At 42.3% G+C, this 22,646-nt stretch overlaps 1 protein-coding gene and 1 long non-coding RNA gene across 3 annotated transcripts in view; both read right to left on the minus strand.

Moving 5' to 3' along the window:
- ERO1B (endoplasmic reticulum oxidoreductase 1 beta) overlaps positions 1–16,315 on the minus strand; it is a 60,471-nt gene extending 44,156 nt beyond the window's left edge. Inside the window, exons 1-3 of one of the 2 annotated variants that reach the window (XM_088020153.1) lie at positions 16,007–16,313; positions 7,051–7,170; positions 746–829 (exon numbers count right to left, since the gene is read on the minus strand). In XM_088020153.1, the coding sequence (XP_087876279.1) occupies positions 746–829; positions 7,051–7,170; positions 16,007–16,108 (306 nt within the window). In that variant the 5' untranslated portion in view covers positions 16,109–16,313. Of the gene's footprint in view, positions 1–745; positions 830–7,050; positions 7,171–16,006 lie in introns of both variants that reach the window. The other variant, XM_088020154.1, reaches the window with a different exon arrangement.
- Positions 16,316–20,280: 3,965 nt separating this feature from the next.
- Positions 20,281–22,646, minus strand: part of LOC148162225 (uncharacterized) — a 56,030-nt gene continuing 53,664 nt past the window's right edge. The window contains exon 3 of the long non-coding RNA XR_015767108.1: positions 20,281–21,925. This is a non-coding gene — a long non-coding RNA (uncharacterized LOC148162225). The remainder of the gene's footprint in view (positions 21,926–22,646) is intronic.

A 22,646-nucleotide genomic window follows, 5' to 3' on the forward strand; every position in this document is an offset into this window, starting at 1 on the left:
AAAATAAGTGAGGACTGTTGGTATTATTCTCCCAATTTTTCTGTAGGTCTGAAATTATTTCAAACTAAAAAGTTAAAAAAAAAACATTTTATTCTCAAAGGAAAATGAAGAGAGTTTTTTTAATTGTCCCTTTAGAAAGGACATTGGTTAAGATGGTTTTTTCCCATTTTTAAGGATAACTAGATTAACTGATTAGGTAAGAAAAGCAAAAAGTGAAATGAAAACAGAACTTATAATGAATTACTGTTTAAGAAGTATCAACTATGCTAGATGTCAAAAAACAAAGTCTAAAATGTAAGTATAGCTTTTTTTTTTTAAGGTAACAAGACCAAGTGAAATTCCTCCTCTTTACCCACTTCTAATTCCCATTCTAAATGTAAAATTTAAGGCCCAGTAGCATCACTTTTCTTATGAAACAAGATGCATATTCAATAAAGCCTGAAATCAGAGTTAGCCAATTGTAGATCCAGTCCTAGAACAGGCCCCCAATTTTCCATTTGTCTTAGAATCATACTATACTTCCACAACCAATCTATACTACTGGATACAAGAGTGTCTTCAAACCCATTTTGGTGATGAGTATAAAATAAATCTTCAGTAATCTGGTTAAAAAGAGAGCTGACACCATATGAATTTGAGGACAAGTCTAAATCCATCAAAAGTGGCCTAAAATACAAATTCACACTTATCTAAGAGCCCAAGAGGAAGCAATGTTTTCCCTATTATTTTTTTTAATTTATTTTACCTCTGGACAGGGCTCCACATGGCAGTCTTTTATTGAACAATGGCCATCTTCTGCCCAGAAAGGACATGGTCTCTTCAGATTGACCTTGAGAGAAAGATTGGTTAACATTAGTACATGTGTGGCACGGTTCTGCAATGCTCTCCAGGTGTCCCTGTGCTGGGCACCAGTGACGTGGTGGTAGGAAGAAGAAAAAGCTTCCTATCCTGTGGCATCTACAGAGTTCAGAATTTTAAACAACTGCAGTTTTTCTGACATCCAGATGTAATATTAATTAAAAAAAAATAAGTTATTAGTCCTCTGACACTTTAAAGTCCAAGTACACTGCTCCTCTGCAGACCCTGGAGAGCGTTCTACTTTAATGTCCGTCAGCATCTTACTGTTACCTTACTCACTAGGGTTCTCTCTAGCACTCACCCACTTCAGTGTGTACTGAGCACCCACGGTCTGTCTGGCATTGTGTAGGGTCTAGGACAAAAAGAGATGTAAAAAAGCACTCCCCCACCCGGAACTTACAGCCTACAGGAGGGAATAGAAATCACACGTTTGTATGTTTGTTCAACTACAAATCGTGGTAAGTGCTACAAAGGAACAACCAGAGTTTGTGATGGAAAATAATGGGGGGGCTGATGGATGGTGGCCTCTGAGGAGGTAATATTTTAGGATGGATGAATGTTAGGAAAAACATGTGTTTGGATAAAGTGATACAGCTTGAACAGTTGTGAGAACTGAAAAAAACAAACAAACAAACAAAAAACCACGCAGTTTAGCCGACTTTTAGTGGGGGGATGAGGGTAGACATAGGACAGGGGCAGACCATTTTCACCATCAAGACAATTTTTTTTAAAGATTTTATTTATTCATTTGAGACACAGAGATAGAGAAAAAGCATGAGCAGGGAGAGAGGCAGAGGGAGAAGCAGGCTCCTCGCTGAGCCAGGAGCCCGATGTGGGGCTCGATCCCACGACGCTGGGATCATGACCTGAGCCGAAGGCAGACGCTTAACCATCTGAGCCACCCAGGTGCCCCCCCCCCATCAGGACATTTTAACCATAGTTAAAAACTCTGGATTTTCTTACATTGAACTTAATGGAAGCCCAAACTCCTTTCCTATCTCCTACAAGCAATTCGTTATCGATGTCTTCCCACCGCCTCCACTGCCACCGCTTCCCTTCCCGCCTAGACCCCTCCAGGTTCCTTGCTTCTACTACCATCTGTCGTCCACACAGCAGGCACCATGCTCTCCCTTCTGCCACGAGGCCTTTACAGCAGCCTTCTCTTTGCCCATACTGTCACACCACATCTTATGACCTGCTCCCTTCACCTCATCCAGGACCTTCCCTGACCCGACTCTCCAAAGTAGTGCCCAATATGCACCCCACACCCTGTTTTATATTCTTTTTATAGCACTTGCCACTGCCTGAATATTACTGACTTGTTTATTGTCTGTATCCCCCACTGTCAGGATTGAGATGTTGCTTTATTCATTATTTTATCCCCAATGCCTCGGACACATAATAGGCAACTCAATAGGGACACCTGAGTGGCTCAGTCGGTTAAGTGTCTGACTCTTGATTTTGGCTCAGGTCATGATCTCAGGACCGTGAGACTGAGCCCCATGTTGGGCTCTGCACTGGGCATGGAACCCGCTTGGGATTCTCTCTCTCCCTCTCTCTCTGCCCCTCCCTCTCTGACACATGCACGCGAACATTTGCTCTAAAAAAAAAAAAAAATAGACATCTCAACAAATAGAATAATTAACACCTATATTACAGAGGAAGAGGCAACAATACATAGAGACTGGCAACAGGAGGAGAGAGTGGTCAACTCTGACCATGGAGTTGTCAGGGAATGCCTCCTTTTGGTAACATGTAAAATGGGTAGGACTAGAAGTTTCCTAGAGAAGGAGATTTCCAGGCAAAGGGATGTTTGTTTGGCAACTGCAGGTTCCTCGAGCTCCTGGCTTGTGTGTCCAATGCCTCGCTGATATCTCCACAGGACATTTTTTTTTTTAAAGATTTTATTTATTTATTTGACAGAGAAAGAGACATGGCAAGAAAGGGAATACAAGCAAGGGGTGTGCGAGTGGGAGAAGCAGGCTTCCCGCTGAGCAGGGCACCCGATGCAGGGCTTGATCCCAGGACCCTGGGATCATGACCTGAGCCAAAGGCAGATGCTTAACGACTGAGCCACCCAGGTGCCCCTCCACAGGACATTCTTATTGCCATCTCAGTAAACAGCAACTCCATTATTCTAGATCTTCAGGCCCAAATCCTGGCATCAACCTCGACTCCTTGCTTTCTTACCCCACATACAATACCTCTGAAAATTGGGTCAGTTCAAAATCCAAGTCCCTATAATGGCCAAGAATGCCTTCCATGGTCTGGCTCCTCTGCTCTCTGCCCCTTCTTCACTGGCCTCCATGTTGTTCCTCAAATACATGAGACACACTGTGGTCTCAGGGCCTTTGCTCCTGCCGTTCCCTCTGCCTGAAGTATTGCTTGCTCCAGATACCAACATGACTTGCTTTCTTACTCCCTTTAGATCTTCCCCAAATGCCACCTTCTCAGTGTGCTGTTTTAAGTTGCTACATTCTAGGCTAATTTGTAATGCAGTGGTAGAAAACTAATACACAGTGCAAGGAGTAGACTGTAGTGGACACTGCAACGTGCTGCTCACATCACCCTTCAGGAATAAGGGTTTATTACCCCAGCTTCCGGAAACATTAGCTTCTGAAATTCTGGAAATGAGGCAGCCAACCTCAGCTGAAGACAGCCACTTTGCCCAAGGTCACACCACCCCTTCCAATGGTGGCCTTCATCAGATGACTGATGTAGGGCTGCAAAGGCACAGACCTCTCCTGCAAGTGGGGACACCTCTGGAGGGCCATCCCATCTGAAGGACTCCCAGAGGGTCACCTGATGTTTCCACAGAGGCTGACTCATAGCTTTACCTCTCCCTCTGCTCTTTTCACTCCCCGAGCTGTCGGTGCCATGAGCGGTCCCTAATTAACCCCTTGCCCACTAACCATGGTCTCAGAATCTGCTTCCCACAGAACTTAAGCTGTAACAACTTGTCCAGCTCCAGTAGAAAACTATTGGCACTTTTATGAAGATCACATTAAATTTATACGTTAACGTGGAGAGAATTAACATCTTTATGCTACAAAGACATCAGTCCATTTCTTGAAGCCTACTTTGTGTCTCTCAGTAGTGTTTTGAAGCTTTCCTCCTCTAGGTTGTGCAGATTTATTGATTCATTTACTCCTATATATTTCATCTTCTTTCACTGCTTAATGTAAATGGGGATTTAGTTTCGTCATATCTTCTCGTTGTTTATATTTATGAAGATATGGGTTTTTGTATATTAAGTTTATAGCCTGCTATCTTAATGCATTTTTTAATCATTTTGTTCATTATTTGAGTTTTCTAGTATACTTTTGTCATCTATAAATGGAGATAGTTTTACTTATTCTTCAAAAATGTTTGTGCCTCTGGTTGCTTTTTTCTCGTTTGGTATACTAATACCTCCAGCAGTAAAGAAGAGAGTGGGTACCCTTGTCTTGGTCCCTCACCTAAGTGAGAATTCCTCTACTATTTCCCAAAAAGCAAGATGGTGGCAATGCTAATGTTAGGATTAAAATTATCACATTAAGGATGGATCCATCATTCCTATTAAATTTTTTAAAAATTAGGAACACGTGTTGAACTGTGTTGAAGACCTAAAAGCCTTGTCCTTGCATTCTTAGAATAAGATTAACTTGGTCAGGATACATTTTTTTTTGTAATATGCTCAAAATGCCACATCATCTTTGATTTCACTTCTACTCTCACAGCTTACGTTCACTCCATCAGACAAGTTTGTTGGTGTTACCTCTTATATACGATGCTCATTTGCTCACTTTTTACTTCTTCCAACTCTACTGCCCTATTCCAGAACCCTATTCCCTTCCATCTGGTCTCACGCAAAAACCTCCTACATGGTTTCTCTATTTCCTGTCACACACCCTGACAGTCTATTTTGTATAAATCCCTCCAAAAGCTTATCAACTTACACTAAAATTCAACATCCTTATGTGCTGAACAAGGCCCATAATATACTTTTTTTAAAAAATCTGGCTCCTACCTACCTTTCCAACTCTCCGTAGCTCACTCACTTTGCTCCAGCTATACCAGTCTTCTTATTCCTCAAACACTCTAAACCTTTACGCCTGCATTCAAGACCTTTATACCTGAGGTTCTACTCCCCTTCCCTGGAATGTTCTCTCTCCATGTCTTGTCATGGCTTTCACATTATGTAGGTCTTTACTCAAATGGCAGAGCATGAATACCTTCCTTTCCTGATCATCTTCTTTAAAAATAAAAGCTTTAAAATAAAAATAAAGCTACCTACCTTCCCCACCCCATTAACTTACTCTTTCTATCTCCTACTTTATTTTTCTCCATAGCACTTACTTTATAACCATATGAAATTATATTTCATTGTTTATTGTTTGCCTTCCTAATCAGAATAAAAGTTTCATGAAGTCAGTCTGTGTGTTATTCACTATTGTATCCACAGCAGTTAGAATAGTGCCTACTGCAGGACACCTGGGTGGCTTAGTTGGTTAAGCATCTGCCTTCAGCTCAGGTCATGATCGCAGGGTCCTGGGATCGAGTCTTGCTCAGTGGGGAGTCTGCTTCTCCCTCTGCCTGCCACTCCCCCTGCTTGTGCTCTCTTTCTCTCTCTCTCTCTGACAAATAAACAAAATCTTAAAAAAAAAAAAAAAAGGAAAACTCTGGAAAAAAAAAAGAATAGCACCTACTGCAAAGTAATCATTCAAAAAATAGTTGGTGAATAAAGGAACAGAATGAATAGTTTAAGAAACTGTAAATACCAACTACAGCAGCCAACTGAGCGGGTGACGGGTAGACTGTTGCTTCTACCTCTGTATCCTTGCTTGCTCAATCATAAGTATGGATGCACATGTTTAAAATTAAGCTATTCTCTTTGCTTTCCTTTTCTGCCACTAGTGTATGGACAGCATACTGGTGGCAGTTAAATGTCCTTTTTGTTTAATTTACAGGTTGGCAGAACTAGAAAAGGAATAGATATCACCTGAATATCCTGGACTTGGAGACAAACCCATTAACTAAATCACTGCATTACCCTCCCTTGGGCAAGTGTGAGGATACCCCCATTACACATAGAGTAATTTCATTAAATTGGTCAGAACATTTTCTTAGAACACTGTTATTTTGCCTATCCAACTTCCATTTTTCCTTCTTCTGTAATATCCCCTAATATTCCTTTGAGAAAACAATCACTCTCCCCACATAGTTACGCAAATAGGATTGTTAACCAAAGTGTCTTTCCCTCTTTTGGTCAGTTAGACCAATTAGACACCTGTATAAGTGTTTTTCCAGAAATTAGGGAGAAATTTCTCCCAGAAATTTGACACCTGTATAAAGTGTTGCAAAAATATGGGAAATGGCTAACTGTGCCAAAATTTTGGTGGTGACATAAAAAGAATGGCCATTAGTTCCTGCTCTAATTTTTTTTTTTATCCTCAAATATTTAAAGACTAAGATAGCTATATAGAATCAGGACAAAAAAGAAAACCATGCTCAGTTTTTAAAATAAACTAAAAATGAAAATCAAAGAAATTATAAACCCATTTGAATATTGAGAGCAAGAGCACAGCAAAGCATAACAGCTGCTTGAAAATACTGTTTTTAAATTTAAAATGCTGCTCTTTTGAACATTGCCTTATTGGTGCTACCTTTAAACGATCATTGGTTTTTTATTTTGTAAAGGTCTAGAGTAGATGGTTCGATTTAAGAACCCATTCTGCGGTATTACTCCGAAGGGTGTTCTGCTTGTACCCTCAGCCTGGTTTGGCAGCCCTTCCAGTGAGCTCCCCAGGAGATGTCTGCTGCTGCGGTGCTTACACCGTGAACAGCGCTAACACAGGACTTGGCCATCAGCACAGCACGGAGCCTGGGGAGGGGTCTAGAGGGCGAAGCCTAAGTTACAACGACGGCTGACAGGTTAAGTCTGCAGCATTTTCAGCTTCTGTGGAAGAAGTCTCTGTCTCAAAACCAAAACTGAAAGATGAGGAATGCCCCAAACATAAGAAGAGGGTTCAGGTTCTTAGTGTTCAAAAAGACGATCAGGTCTCACTACAGTACTTAATACATTCCACTGACAAAAAGCGCAGAGGGTGCTGAGAAGTCAAAATGGATTTTCAAAAGGATCATAAAAGTCACATCTGTAAACAGCTATGTAAAAATCTTTGCTACTAACGGAATCAAAAACTGTAACTATACCTTGTAATAACGGAAGTAGTCTCGCTCTTGCAATTTTTTTATTTTGGGGAAGATTTTGAAGGTGTTAAAGTTATCAATGCTATCAATATCACACAGGCAATCATCCAGGACTCCGGTGACCTAGGGGGTAAAATATATATATAAAATTTAAAATATGTAAATTATAGATATTCCAAGCTTAACAAATCTGTACTATTATATAAAAAGATAATTTATTCATTCAAGGTAACTAGTCTTTGTTAAGATACATAACGTTAAAGGGGTGCCTAGGTGGCTCAGTCAGTTAAGCCACTGCCTTCAGCTCGGGTCGTGATCCCAAGGTCCTGGGATGGAGCCCTGTGTCAGGCTCCCTGCTCAGCAGGGGGTCTGCTTCTCCCTCTCTCTCTCTACCACTCTCCCATTCGTTCTCTAATAAATAAAATCCTTTATAAAAAAAGATACATAACATTAAAGCAATCATTTATTTTTACTATGGCCGATTAAGTAAAAAACAATATAAGGATTAGATATACCTATTCTGAAGAACTAAGCATTATTGTTGAGTGGCTAGAGAAATATATTGAATGTTCCTTCTGTTCCCCAAACATACATAAAATCCAAGAAGTAGGTGGAATGCTAAAGCAATTTCTTCCAAGACTAACCTAAAAGTCATAGACTGTAATAATATTGCCGTAGTAACACTACCTTTCTTTTCTACTGCCATTTATGGAACACTTATGTGATAAGCATTGTGATAAGAACATTACATGTTACCTCATTTAGTCTTGAAATATTCTATGAAATAGGTATTATTCTCATTTTACACATTAGAGAATTAAGGCTTAGCATGGTTAAAATAATTTTTCCAAAGTAGAAATGAGACTTAGTCCCAAGTCAATCGCACTTAAAAATACATGCTTTATCCACTACTCAAAGTATACATTAACTGAACAGAAACTGATGTTTACAAAATGAGTTCAGAATCCAAAACTTCCATAAAACATTCTTCAGCTAAATTTAAAAATGGGACTCACTGACATCCATCCACATCTTGGATGAATCTTCAGGGAATCAGGCTGAGTGAAAAAAGCCAACCCCAAAAGGGTACATACTATGTGATTTCATTTAGACAACATTTTTGAAATGGAGAACAGTTTATTGGTTGCCAGGGCTTAAGGACCGGAGTAGGGATAGGAGTCGGAGTCGGGGAGAAGGGTAAAAAGGAGGTAAGTGTGGTCATAAAAGGGCAAGAGGAAGGGCACCTGGGTGGCTCAGTCAGTTGAGATTCTGACTCTTGGTTTCGGCTCAAGTCATGATCTCAGGGTTGTGAGACTGAGCCCTGTGATGGGCTCCGTGCTCAGTGGAGAGTCTGAGATTCTCTCCCTCTTCCTTTGCCCCCCGTCACCACTCCCTCCCTAAAAAAAATTAACTTTCTTAAGGGCAAGAGGAAGGATCCTTGTGGTGATGACATTGTTCAGTATCTTGACTATGGTGGTGGATACACAAACCTAAATGTGTGATAAGAAGTGAACAAAATACATACAGACACAAGTGAGAGTAGGGGGAAGCTGATTAAGATCAGCAGAGTACATCAATGTCAATGACCTGGTGATAATATTGCACTGTATGTTTGCAAAATGGTACTGTTGGGGAAAACTAGACACAGTGTAGGTGGTATTTTTTTTGTATTATTTCTTACAACTTAATGGAACCTACAACTATCTCAATTAAGGTTAAGATTTAAAAACAAAAATGGGACCTACGTTGTTAAGGATCATTTGTATGATCCATTGGAGGAATTTATGCAAAGATGATCAGAAAATGGAAACCAGAACTTCCCGGATGTTACTTTCTCCTGCTTTTCCTCTAGGAATGCAAATGTGTTCCCAAACTCCCTACACCATAAAGAGTCAGAGGTATATTATCTTTAAAGACCAAAGGATCGTTAACAACAATTTTGGCCCTAGAATTCCGGATGCTTTACTATCCTAGTTACTAAGATCCTGGCACTAACTCTATTGAATTTCATTCCATTTCTCTAGCTTACTATTTATAAAACTTCAAATTCTAAGTAATTGCAGCGGGTAGGGGGAGTAGAAATACCAACTGACAACTTTTGAGGTTTTAAAAATATTTTATCCAGTGATTGCTCTTTCTTACGAATTTTTCTTAAATTGTTGCTTTTCAGTAAACCATCATATTTGGAGGTTTTTAAATATATTTTAATTGTGTTAGAGGCTGGGGTAAGGTATACAAAATTATCATGTTTATTTCTAACTCTTAAGGACAACTACTAAGACAAAAACCTGCATATCACCAAAATGTTTAAAAAGAGAAATAGAGGGGCGCCTGGGTGCCTCACTGGTCGAGCATCTGACTCCTGGTTTCAGCTCAGGTCCTGATCTCAGGGTCTTGGGATGGAGCCTCAGCCTGTCCCTTCATGCTCCCTGCTCAGCAAGGAACCTGCTTCTCTCCCTCTCCCCACCCCACCTCTTTCTAAAATAATCTTTAAAAATAATAGAGATAGAATACGGCTATTATCTTTCAAGTCCCTTCTAATTATGGCCATCTCCCTCCCCCTGGAGGTAGAATTATTTTTGTTAATTTCTTTACTTTTCCTTCTAATTTCATCACAAATGCTATATCCCTAAACAATATAGAGGGCTTGTTTTTGAACCTTAATATTAATGGCATCTATCGTGTGAATTATATTGTGATGTACTTCTTTTGCTAATATTTTGACAGCTACCCACCATAATGAGTTTTATCCTCATTCATTTTTCCCTGCTATAAATGTTGCATTATATGAAAATATCACAAGGTATTTGTTCTATTGTTGACCTGTAAGGTAGGCAGAATAATGCCCCCCCCAAAGATATCCATGCCCTAATTCCTGAAGCCTGTGAATATGTTACTGTACACAGCAAAAGTGACTCTGCAGATGTGATTAAGCATCTTGAGATGGTTAAGATTATACTGGATTATTTAAGTGGACTCAATACTAAGATCCTTGTAAGAGGAAGACAAGTGTCAGAGTCAGACTGGAAGATGCTACATTACTGGCTTTTAAGACAGGGGAAAAGGACATATGCCAGGAACAAAGCAGCCTCTAGAAGCTTGGAAAAGGGAAGGAATGATTCTCCCCTAGAGCCTCCAGAAGAAACGCAGCCTTGTTGATACCTTGGTTTTACCCCTGTAAAACCCATTTTCAGACTCCTGGCCTACATACAGCATTATGTGATCATAAATTTGTATTGTTTTAAGCCACTAAATTTGTGGTAATTTGTTAGAGCAGCAAGAGGAAACTAATGCAATCCATACTTCGGCTGTTTCCAGATTAAGTTAAAGAATAATGCTACACAAATGTATTTTTCATTATCTCCCTATATATATGTGTGTAAGAGTTTCTCCAGCTTATATGATTACAAGTGGAATTATTATAGCTCATTTTCAAAATAGGTATGCCAATTTATAATCCTACCAACAGCAGACAGAAGTTACTGCTAAATCCTATCCTTACCAATATTTGATATTTTTAAAATTTTTGCCAATCTAGTAAGCATGAATTTTTGTACTAATGAAGTATGTTTTATGTTCTATAAGACATTTGTATTTCTTCTTGTGTGAAATACCTGCCTTTTTTTCATTTTTCTACTGGGTTGTCTTTTTCATATTAACATGCAGGAATTGATACTTGTTCCCTATTCTAGTACATTCTTCTGGAACTCCAACCAGACATATTAGACCATGTCTCTTAAGCTCTCTTTAAAATTTACTATCCCATTATTCCTCTGAGATTCATTCTGAATAATTCATTTGCTTTTATTTTCCATTCCTTTATTGATTCACTCATTCATTCATTCATTCATTCAACATATTTGAGGATCTACCTAATATAAGCCTTGCACTGTTCTAGCTGCTGGAAGTGCAGAAGTAGTAGAAAGAAAAAGAAAAAAAAAAACAAAAATTTCTGCCCTCCATGAGCTTACATTCTCATAGGAAAGAAAAAAAAAATAAGCCAAGTACAGAGTCTGTCAGATGGTAATAAAGTAATAGGAAAACCAGGGAATGCAGACAGGCATTGCAGGACTGAGCTGCTCCTATTTTTAAAAGGAGAGTTACAAAAGGTCTTGTGAAATTTTGGCAATACTTGAAAGGGGAAAAGGAACAAGCCACACAATTTGGGAGAGTGGGGGGCGGGGAAGCACTCCAGGCATTGGGAACACAAAAATATAAATGCCCCGAGGCAGTCAGCTGGCCCAAAGTTTCTGAGGAACAATGAGGACTATGTAGTAGGTGAAAAGGAAAAATAGGAGACCATTATAAGACTTTGGCTTTAATGGAACTTGGGGTTTTCTCACATCAACCAATTCTCCAACTCTCCAACACCAACTGGGTGCCCAATTCAGTTCTGATACCATCTAGAGTTAGAGCAGACCTCACAAATTAAGGGCTCAGTCACAAAGACTGTCCCCACCTTAGATATCAGTCCCAAGTTCCAAGCCACCAGTACTTCTGACTGACCAGCTATAAATTGGGGGTTCCCACGACTATCTTCTCAAGTTCAGTAATTTGCAATGGCTTACAGAACCAGGGAAACGCTTGTTTTCTGGTTTATTGTAAAGGATACAACTCAGGAAGTGCCAAATAGGATAGATAGGGGCATAGGGCAAGGTATTGGGGGGTGCAAGTATAGACCTTCCCTGCCTCCGAGCCCCCCTCCCAGCAAGGGTCTGTATTCACCCACCTGGAAACTCATCAATCTTGTTTTAAGAGCTTTTACAGAGCTCAATCTCTAGCACCCCTCTCCCCATCCCAGGGGTCATGGGTGGGGTTGAAAGAGGAGAAACAAGCAAAGGATAACCAGAAAGACTAGCCTGAAAGACAAGACAAAAATCAGAAAAGTACATCCTGGAAGCCCAAAGAAAAAAAGTATTTCAAGAAGAGTAAGTGATTAACTGTGGGAACAAATGCTGTCTATAGATAAAGCTAAGGTTTAAAAACTAACTACTGGCTTTAACGACAAGGAAGACATTAGTGACCTTGACAAGAGCAGTTTCTGAGGAGGCATTTTCAGGGGCAAAAGTTTGACTGGAGTAGGCTGAAGAGAGGACCAGAATGGAAGGAATAAGGATAATTCATTTGAGGAGTTTCTCTATAGAAGAGGACAGAAAAATGGAGCGGAGCCAGGAAGAGACGGGCGGGTCGAGAGAGAACTGTAAACTAGAATTACCACTACGTTTTAGGATGACAGCACCAGTCCATCAGACAAGGACAAATTAATGATCCAGGAGAGAAAGGGAAGATTTGCTTGAGCCATGTCCTTGAAAGAAGGAATGGGACCTAATATACAAAAGAGAGGGATTAGCCTTTGATAAGAGTTCATAGTTCATCTACGATAATCCTTTGGAAGTCATGATGTGTGGGTACAGAGACTAATAGGTAAACACATATGGATTACATTGATTACTCCAATTTTGTTAGTGAAGTACGAAGCTAAGAAAAGGGAAAGTGTTGGAGGATTAAGTAGAAAAAGACACAAAATGGCTGCCTGGTTCATAATCATTTCTTCTGCTGGATGTAATCAGCTATCTAATCCATCCATTGAGTTTTTAATTTCAGCTCTAGAAATCCCATCACATTATGTTTTAATTTTTTTTTTTTGATCATTCTTTAAAATCTCTTGTTCCCTTTCCATAGTTTCAGGGCAAGGTCTCTGTCTCTGCCAACCGTCCCTTTGTATTTAAGTTCACTATGTTTAATGTGTTTAAATTAGCTCTGATATTTTCAGAATCTAAGGTCATGACAGGTCTTTTTCCATAGTCTATATTTCTAGTACCTCATTCACGGTGCCTAGTGTTTGGTGATTTTTGACTATTAGCTGCTTATTCTCCTTGGCACTATATCTTCAAGAGTTCTTTGGGGCCTGGGTTGAAAATAAATTCCTCCAGAGGGGATGGGTATTTGCTCTTACTCTAAGTAAACTAGGGGCATACCCACCTAGGTCTGCTACAAATTAAATTTTCCACTTGAAGCTTTTCCTAGCATAGGTGCCATGAACTTGGTCTGCAAACCTTTATAAGAGCTGGTTCCTGGTTATAGATTCTCAAGGGAGTCTTTTCCCACTTCCCTAGCAAGTTTCTTACTTTTCCCTTATTCCTGGTAGGACTCATTTCTCATACTGAGGATGTAGCTCTTAGGAGTTCAAGCTTTATGGTGGGGTCTCCTTTTAGTTTCCTCTCTTTGGGCACACACTGAGCCTTTATTTCTTGTCCATACCACACTAAGGAGCTATTACAGCAGAAAGTCAAGATCTTCAGGGTTGGGGGAAAATCCTCCGGGTAATGGACTGGAACAACACTATTTGAGTCTCAAGATCAGCTTTCTATTGGGAACAGGGGAACTCTATGTATTCTCTGATTTCATGCCACCTCAGATGCATTTAGAAAGACTTAAAAATACATCTGACTAAAATTACTTCTTTACAGGAAGATTAACTTGTCATACCACTTATATGCACTATGTCTTTCCTTTGTAGTGCTTCCCAGACTACAAAGCACATTTGCATTTAATTTATAAGAAAATGGGGTATGAGGGGTGCCTGGGTCGCTCAGTTGGTTAAACATCTGACTTTGGCCCAGGTCATGATCTCTGGTTCCTGGGATCAAGCCCCAAATTGTTCTCCCTCTGCTCCTCGCCTCCCCACACCCCCACCGGTTCATGCTGTCTCACATAAATAAAATCTAAAAAAAAAAATAAAAAAGAAAAAGGGGTTTGAGATATACAAATGCCTATCATTTTATGTGCTCAAAAATAACTTTATGCTTTCATTCCAAGGAGACATATTCAATATATCCCTCTTCCTAAATGATTTCTTATAAATGGAGGTATTTTTTTTTAAATCCAATTTTTCCCTTTATGCTTTACTGGACTTTTATTTCCCCTCCCAATTTAGTACACATAAGAGAAGTGAAAGAACTATCTTATTTCCACTTTATTTTCCTGGGTCTCCCTCTGCTTTATTTCGATACCCTAAAGAAGCAAGCATGCTGAGATGTATTGTGCAGAAGAAAAGGGGGCCTACTAGGGCTCCAGTTTAATCTTGTGCACTTAAGAAGTGATATTAGTCATGTAAGCTTTTTGAACTTCAGTTACCTTAATAGGCGCACTTCTGGGAGACAGATCCAATAAAATGAGGTAACAGATATTTAAACATGTTGGAATTAAAATACTATCTATAATATGCTCCAACACTATATTAGAAAATACCACTGGAAACAAAAACCAAATGTATCCACTTTTGAGGACTGTTTGGCACAAAGCTACTTTGAATATGCACAAATCTTTAATTTTGGAACTATATGTATTCATTTGGACATGATAAAATGACATATATTCATTGGGATAAAAGTACACATGCAATTATAAAACAGTAACACATGTAATTAGATGAAAAAACCTGAAGTGAAGTTTCCAGATTGATGACAAAGTATACAATTAATATAGGCTATAAAAAGAAAAAAATGAGAAAAATCCCCTTTTAGAAAAATACCTAAATGTATATTCCACCCAAAACCCTATCACCCAACCAGTAGCTAGAAAATAATTTTGCTAAAGACAATTTGGAAAATTTACTTTTTAGAAGATTTCCAGATTTCCACTATTTCAGTGTTGTCTAAGCAGGGTTCAAAAGGTAGTTCAGAGGATAACTGCATTACAGTTACTTACAAACAAGGTTTGTTTAAAATTGCTGATCCCTGGGTCACATCCAGATCCACTAAATCAAAAGATGTGGCAGTGGGGCCAGAGAATCTGCATTTTTAACATGCTCACCAACACCGAATCCAAGTCTGCCCCTTTTATTTATTTTTTTTTACCAAATCATTCATTTAAAAAAATATTCACACAAATAGGATATTCAGGCTTTCTGGGATTTAGTGCACAACACCGTAACGCCATGAAAAAAAGTACGTGAGTAAAGTCAGAAAAACATGTTTACACGGTTACACTCATAGCTTCAGTTTTTCTCAGCAATGAGCATTAATTGCTTCAAATGACATCTCCCCTCATTATCGAGCCACCTGAGACACCTCTCTCTCGCGCTCTCTCTCTCTCTCTCTCTCTCTCAGCAGTTTTGCCACTTTGTAGCAGGTGCAGACAAGGCATAGCAGCACCTGGCAGGCTATTCAAATTCTTCTGTAGAAAGAAGCAAACAGGGCTTGCAAGGCAAAGGCTCTGGTTTCCAAAACCCTCGATTTCCAGCGTAGTGAGAACACTTAGGTAAAAAAGGTTTCACAAAGGCAGCCCCCAAATTCTAATTGACTCTCCAGCCATCACCTCATTACTGATAGGCCTTGTAAGGCCAGACACAGCCCCCCCACCCCAGTTTCTTACTTGGGCTTACCTGGAGATGCCACCTAGCCGACATGGCACAAGTTGGGTAAAAAACACAGCAGTCCCAAGCAAGGAAAGGTGCTAGAGCAAGGGTAGAAGCCGAGGGGCTCTCTAGTCCAAAAGTTCAAGGAAGTTAAGTCTTGTCCCCCTCCCTACCCACTCCACTTTTGCGGGGCGCGGGGATCCACCTCCCCTCCCCGTTGAAGGGGAGGGCTGCACCCTTTCTACCGCGCGTTCTCTTCCCAAAACAGCTGATGACGTTTTCATTCCCATCTCATCTCCCACCACACTCCCAGCCGCTTAAAAAATCAGAAAGAAAAGCGAAAGCACCTCAGGGGACCGTCACCATCTTCCTCTTTCTACTGCCATCGCCCCACGAGCGTCGCCATCCCCGCACACACCGCAAGCGGTTCGCAGACGTTTCCTGGACGTGACGGTTCGGGTTCCAGCCCCCAGCCCTTTCCGCTCGCCAGAAGCCCCTCGGGGTCCGGCCCCGGCCCTCCCCGCTCCCCGGCCGCGGCCCGTTCGCCGCTACCGCTGGCGTTCGGCCGGGCGTCCCCGCCCCGCCATCACTCGGGCTCACCTGGGCCTCGACGACGCTCGGGAGGAAGCTCAGGGTGACCAGCAGCTGCACTGCGACCGCCGCCCCCTGCCCGGCGCCGGCCCGCCGGGCCCCCCGGCTCATGCTGACCTCTCCCCCCACCGTGGCCGGCCGGGCCCCTCGGGGCCGGGGAACGGCGGGCGGCCCGGGCGACGACCCAAGGGGACGGTTCCCGGCAGCTGAGAGACTCCAGGGTCAGAGGTCTGCACGCCCGTCCGGAGGCGGGGCCCACTCTCCCCAGCTCCCCGCAGCTGCGAGTGAGGCTGGAGAGCCGAGCGCCCCCCACTTCATCCCCTAGGCGGCCCCGCCCCTGGCTTCCCCTTCGCCCCGGCCACGCCCCCTCCGAGCGCGGCGCCTTGTGGGAGTTGTGGTCCCCGCGCGACCGCGAGTCGGCCTCCTGCCGGAAGGCGGGGCCGGCGGCCGGGAGAACCCGGGGACTACAGCTGCGGAGGCCGCTCCGCCTCCCCCGGGGCCTCGGGCTCCACGGCGGCCAATGAGGCAGGACCACGCGGGCCTCCAAAACAAGAGGCGGTGCGTGTGGGGCTCCCTCCCCCTCGGCGGGCCGCCGAGCCGCGCCCCCTCCCCGAGCAGTTGCTCCTGGAACTCGGGCGGGGCGTTATCCCTGTGTGGTGGTTCCCTGCCGCCGCACAGGCGGGAGGCTCCAGGATGCGCCCGGAACCTAGGCAAATTAGGAACGGGCGCTGCGGGACCTTCGGCTTCCGAGCCAGAGCGCTTTCTTTGTCTCATTCAGTGTTTTGTAGCCTCACATCTACTGCAAGTGCCTCATTAAGCCACCTGCGACCTGGACAGGTGGCTCGGGCTCCTCCTTCATTTCATACCCGCAGACGTGGATGTCATCCTCTTCTTCGTCCCACTCCCACTCCTCTGTTGAGGCAAACATGATGCACGTCGAAGAACGGGAACAAACCCAAAAGTTTATCATAATGTATAGGAATGGGGATAAACACACAGAAGCTCCTGGAGTGATTCAGACTGGCTTCAGCTCCCACCTCTAAAACATCCTAGATTATTACGTGGCTTCAGACTTACTGGTTACTTAACCTCTGTGAGTCTCAATTTGTTCATCTGTAAGTGAATAATGGCCACCTCAAACACCGTTTTAGGATTACATAAGGTTATATACATAAAAGGCTTAGTATGGTGCCTAGCACAAAGGAAGTGTTCAATGATAGCTGTTATTTATAGTAATAGCCTTGATTTCTAGAAAACTAGCAATACATCAGCTTACATATATGTAGTGTGTATTAGATTCCCATTGCTTCTATAACAAATTACCATAAATTTAGAGGCTTAAAGCAAAACAAATTTATTATCTTAGGGGTCTGAGGTTCTGAGGATCAGAAGTCCAGATTAGATCAGCAGGGCTGCATCTTCTAAGGACTTTAGGGGACAATATGTTTCCTTGCCTTTCCCAGCTTCTAGAAGCCACCTGCATTCCTTAGCTCATAACTGTGCACCACACTGTCACATCTTCACTCCCTCGGCTTCCATTGTCACATGCCTTCTCTTGCTGACCCTAACTTTACTGCCTCCCTCTTATAAAGACCCCTGTGATTACATAGGGCCCACCCAGATAATCCAGGATTATCTCCCCACCTCAAAATTCTGTCTTTAATCATTTTTCTGGAGACAGAACTTGTTTATTGGGTAGGTGGGTGGGTGCCAGTCCCCAAAATTCTTAATCACATCTGTAAAGTCCTTTTTGCCACATACGGTAACACACTCACAGGTCTGGGGGATTAGGATGTACACATTTTGGGGGGACATTAATCAGCCAACACTAGTGTGTTATACCTTTCTGAGCATTTTCATAATTTGAGGGGACCATGCAAAATGAAAATGCAGGGTCCTGGTTCAAAAGATGGTAAGAATTTCAAGACAGTGACAGCAGAGCATTCGACCAGGTGCAGGGCCCTTCTGAGCACAGAGCCCCGTGTGACCGCACCGGCCCCACGCCCAGAAGCCAGCCACCTCAGTCCCCTTCCTCCTCAGCAGCTTCAAAACAGAGCGAATTTTCGCTTGACTCTTTCAGCTACTTTTCTACGTTTCCTCTTCTTTTCTTTGCCAAACCTCCATTTTCTAATCTCCCATTCCCTTCTGTCCCTCATTATACATGTGCTCTGTCCCCATCCTTCTGCTAAAGCTTTTCTCTTATCAAATCCAGCCGAGTGGTTTTTCTTTTCAAGATTCCTCATCTCTGCACTGCGTTTGATTTTTATTGGTAACACATACTTTGTGGGATTACATTATTTAAAAATCCCGGGATTTTTTTTGGTCATGGTTTTTTAAAAAAGGACTAGATTATAAATTTTCTTCTTATAAAATCTCAGGTCCTTCAGTGGACCTTTCGTCTCGGGTCTTTTAGTGCTTGTGAAATCAAGGGCAGCAACCACGGTCTGTAGTTAGAGCCCTTCTAGATTTGTCCCTGCAGAACAATTTGCGTGGTCAGTCGACGGAAGGAGGAAAGGGGTCACTCCAGCGCAGGGGTCCAATAGCTATTGTCTTCCTGGTTACCTAACCCAGGAAGTAACAGCAACAACAATACCCCCATTCGTTTCCAGCTCAGATGCCTGACACAAAACTTCTGGGGACGAATGGGTTTTTTCCTTGGCGAGTGAAATTAGAAATTGTCGGTGTTTTGCCTGAGATGCATTCCTAATGACGTCTGCTGAGATCTGTCTTACTGTTAATTGTTATGGGTGTTAGGAGGGCCGTTTTTCCTTTGTGAACAGACTGCTTCTTTTGTTCTCTCCCCCCCGCCACCCCCCCCCCCGGGCTCTTTGTGTACCTTTGCTTTTCCTAAAATCAACTGCACTGAAACCAGCGTTGCGCCAAGTACCAGTGATGTCACCCCTGCTTCCTGCACAGTTCCACAATGATGCTCAGTTTGAACCTTTCCCCCTCTAACGCTGTGGCTGGAAGTTGTAACAGAGGGAAGAAAGTGCCAACGCTAATCCTCATTGGTTGAAAGCCACAAAAACCAGCTCCTGCCAAACTTTTTAAGAAAGAATAGCAAATGACAAAAATGTAGAAGCGCTTACAGTACCAAGAAAGATTTCGCTGCTCACTCCTCCAGAAAGGCAAGTTCATCAGGACAGCGTTCAGAGACACTAAGCAGAGTCTTTTCCAGGGCACCATCAATGCCAATTGCTTTTAGTCCTTTGTCCTTCCTACCAAAATTCAAATTCCTTCTAGAACTTAGCTTGGAGGAAGGGAGCAAGCCCCTTGGCTGACACCCCTACAAGTCTACAGGGAATGAGCAAGAGGTTACACAAATCAACAGTGAGTGCTACTACCTTCAATTCTTAACAGAAAGGGAAGCGGGGGGGCGGGGGGGAGCACCTGGGTGGCTTGGCTCTTGATTTCAACTCAGATAGTGATCTCAGGGTCATGAGATGGTAATTCCACTAGGGCCAGCCATGACTCTATTTCCCGTGATGATTAATGGAGCCAACCAGCATCAGCCTATGTGCGTGGAGGACGACCCGTGTGCTTCAGGTTTTAAATGAATAGTGTCAAACTGTGCTTAAGGCTAATCTTACTCATACTTGAAATGTACACACACTGACAACACGCACGAAACCAAATTTATATTTGTTGCAGAATCTCTCCATTTAGCTCTCAAATGCAAAGGATTCCCCATCTCTCTCTACCCCTTGGTTTCCCCTCCCGTCTTTTGTCCGCCATACCTCTCTCTTCTCTGAGAGGATGGCCTAATTATCTCATCCCGGGAATCTAGAGTGAGCCTTCCAGAGTCCTATTGCTGTTCCTCCCCATGACATTCATTTAGCACCAACAATCTGCTATTCTGTATTAGGAGTTACTTTTGCTGTGTATATGCGTATTCTAGACATCTAGCTAGTAAAGTTTCAGAAGACTCTGTCTTCTCATACTACATTCTTTTTTAGTGGCTGTCTCGGTTCCCATGAACAGTAGTTGATAAATATTTGTTGATTGGTTAATATTTCTTACAACCTCAATTTCTCTTAGAAGACATCTGTCTCAGAACCAATCCCGGATGGGGTACCCCTGAACGTTTCCTGGGGACAGCTGGGAAATAGCATCATTGGACTGGAACATTCCTGGAGAAGGCAGTAAGATGAAACTGACAGCCTTTCATTAAGGCAAGGGATTCCAGTTCCTTAAACAGAGGTGTTTTGGGGGCACTATCAAAAAGACTGAGGACGGTAACAGACTTGTCAGAGGATTGGTTGAAACCAATTACTGGAAATTCATTACTTTAAGCATTAAAGGTTTATTTTCTCAAACACTATTTGAAATGTCTAAACCCAAGGTTCTTGAAGGAATGGCATGAGAATGGTCTTGAGCAGGTTACTATAATGCTGAAGAGACTTTGCACTGACTCTTTAGGTTTCCAAGATAACATCAAATGTATTGTGTTTCTTTGGTGATTTTTTGGCTTGGTGAACTTGTGACTTCTAGCGAAGGAAATCGTTGATGCATGGTTCCAAATAAAAGTCAAGGTAATGGGGTGGAAATTTAATAACATCAGTAATTTTCACTCCTGATAGCAAGCTGAATTGTGATTAATGAACCAGCTGAGTAGAGGCAATCTGTTGTGTTTAAACAAGCGTATTTGCAGATAGTACCTGCGTGTTAACAACCTGCCATGGCAATTTTTTTAGAAGCGGATTTCCACCTGTAACTTAGTTATAGAGGGAATTTCGGCTTGGTGATAGGATTTCTTACATTTTGCTGAGAACATCTCTTCCCCTGTTCCTTTGTCAAGGGATAGGGATTAAAAGTAATTAAAATGAAAGAACTTGGCTGGCCTCTGGCTTGCTATTAGTTACCTACCTAAAGCATTCACTCTTTTTCTTTAATATTTGCTCAGCTGTGACATGCTCAAGTATTTTCACTTAACAGCATTAAAGCTGATAAACTGGAGCAAGTTAGAATTATTTCCATTTCTAAACGAGTTTACGCAGAGATGTATGCAGTTTGCATAAAACCTTCTTTTACATAACAAGGATATAGCATTATGCTAGAAGTTAACATATAATGTGATCAGAGGGGAAATCTATTAAATGTGATAACTGGGAAAACTAGAATCATTATTTTGCCAATTTCACTCTCCCACCTAATGTCTATAATGCAAAAGACTTCACAAAATCCCAAGGTTCTGTGTCACTTGCCTGCACATTGGGACTGTCTGACTTTGGTCCAGCTCCCACTCCAGTCCACTCTGCATAGGATCCAGGGCACAACACATGAGGGCGAACACTGCGAATGTTCTTAGGATGTGAGGATGAACATTACAGGAAGTAGAGAGGGACATGCTCATGGCGACGGTGAGGGCAGGTAGGGAAAGGCAGAGAAGGTGGTAGGAGGTCATCAGTGGCTGCTGGAGGTGTTTCTGTGTTGGCCCTGACTGAGTTCTTCCCTCCTGTCAACGTGTTCCCATGCAGTCATTGGAACCTCAGGAAGTTTCATTTTTTTCAAAAGTCAGGTGCTTTTTCCTGAGTTCAGACTCATGTGGATATTGAGTTGCTCCATCCTTGCTTTGTGCTGCTGGTTCTTTTCCAAGGCTCACATTCACACTTCCTCCCCCACCGCCGCCCTGCTGGCTCCTCGTCCCCATTCGCTCCTGCCCTAAAGTCTGGTTTTGATTGTGTCTGATCCCTACCTCCTGTGCCTCAGCCCCTCTCACTCACCAACATCTTGATTCAGATTTGGTTTCCATGTGGCCTTAATGGAGTCACATACTTGCTGGCTTCCATTTTGTAGTATTTTCCTTCTTCTGTTTAGGGACTTCTGATAATCTCTCATAGATACACAGACTTCAAGGATCGTCTCCTCCTACTTGAGCAGGATGTCCATCTTGCATTTGGAATCTTACATAAAATCCTGTGCTCTTCTCTGAAAAAAAAAAAAAAATACTTTCTAAGGCATGGTAAGTGCCTCTTACCTGATAACGTCTTAGGGTTGGAATCCAGTGGGATTCTCATTGTTTGACCCTGTCCACAATCACCCGCAGGAGCAGGATGAGCCACCCTACTAAACTAAACTACATCCTTAGGACTCTTCCAGTCCCCCAAGAATGAAATGGGTCATTTATGCCTCCCCTTTCTCCCATGATCCCAGGGATTCACTATTTTGCTATATAACGAAATCAACTGGGACACCTGGGTGGCTCAGTCAGTTAAGCGTCTGACTCTTGATTTCAGCTCAGGTCATGATCTCAGGGTCCTGGGATGGAGCCCCGCTTTGGGCTCTGAATTCAGCATGGAGTCTGCTTGGGATTCCCTCTCCCTCTCCCTCTGCCCCCACCCTAAATAAATAAATAAATCTTTAAAAAACATAAAAACAAAAAAATAAAATCAACTACAATTTCTTAGAAAATACTACCAATTTTTTTTTTTACCAGGCTTCAATTGTCACTGGGTTATAAAACAATTAGAAAACACAGAGAAGATAATTCAGTTATTTTAAAGATAACTTTACAATTACTTGAGACAGTCTCTCCCCCAGTTTTCAGGTTCTGTTTTTAAACTGTCTTAAAATCTCATGCTTCTAGTCTGTGGTGCTTTTTTCAGACATCCCTGGGTTTACCATACCACTAAATTAGAGTGATTCTTCA

This window comes from Eumetopias jubatus, unplaced genomic scaffold (assembly GCF_037043125.1).
Source record: "Eumetopias jubatus isolate StellerSeaLion01/CBP00866 unplaced genomic scaffold, mEumJub1_p1.0 scaffold_17, whole genome shotgun sequence".
Taxonomy (NCBI): domain Eukaryota; kingdom Metazoa; phylum Chordata; class Mammalia; order Carnivora; family Otariidae; genus Eumetopias; species Eumetopias jubatus.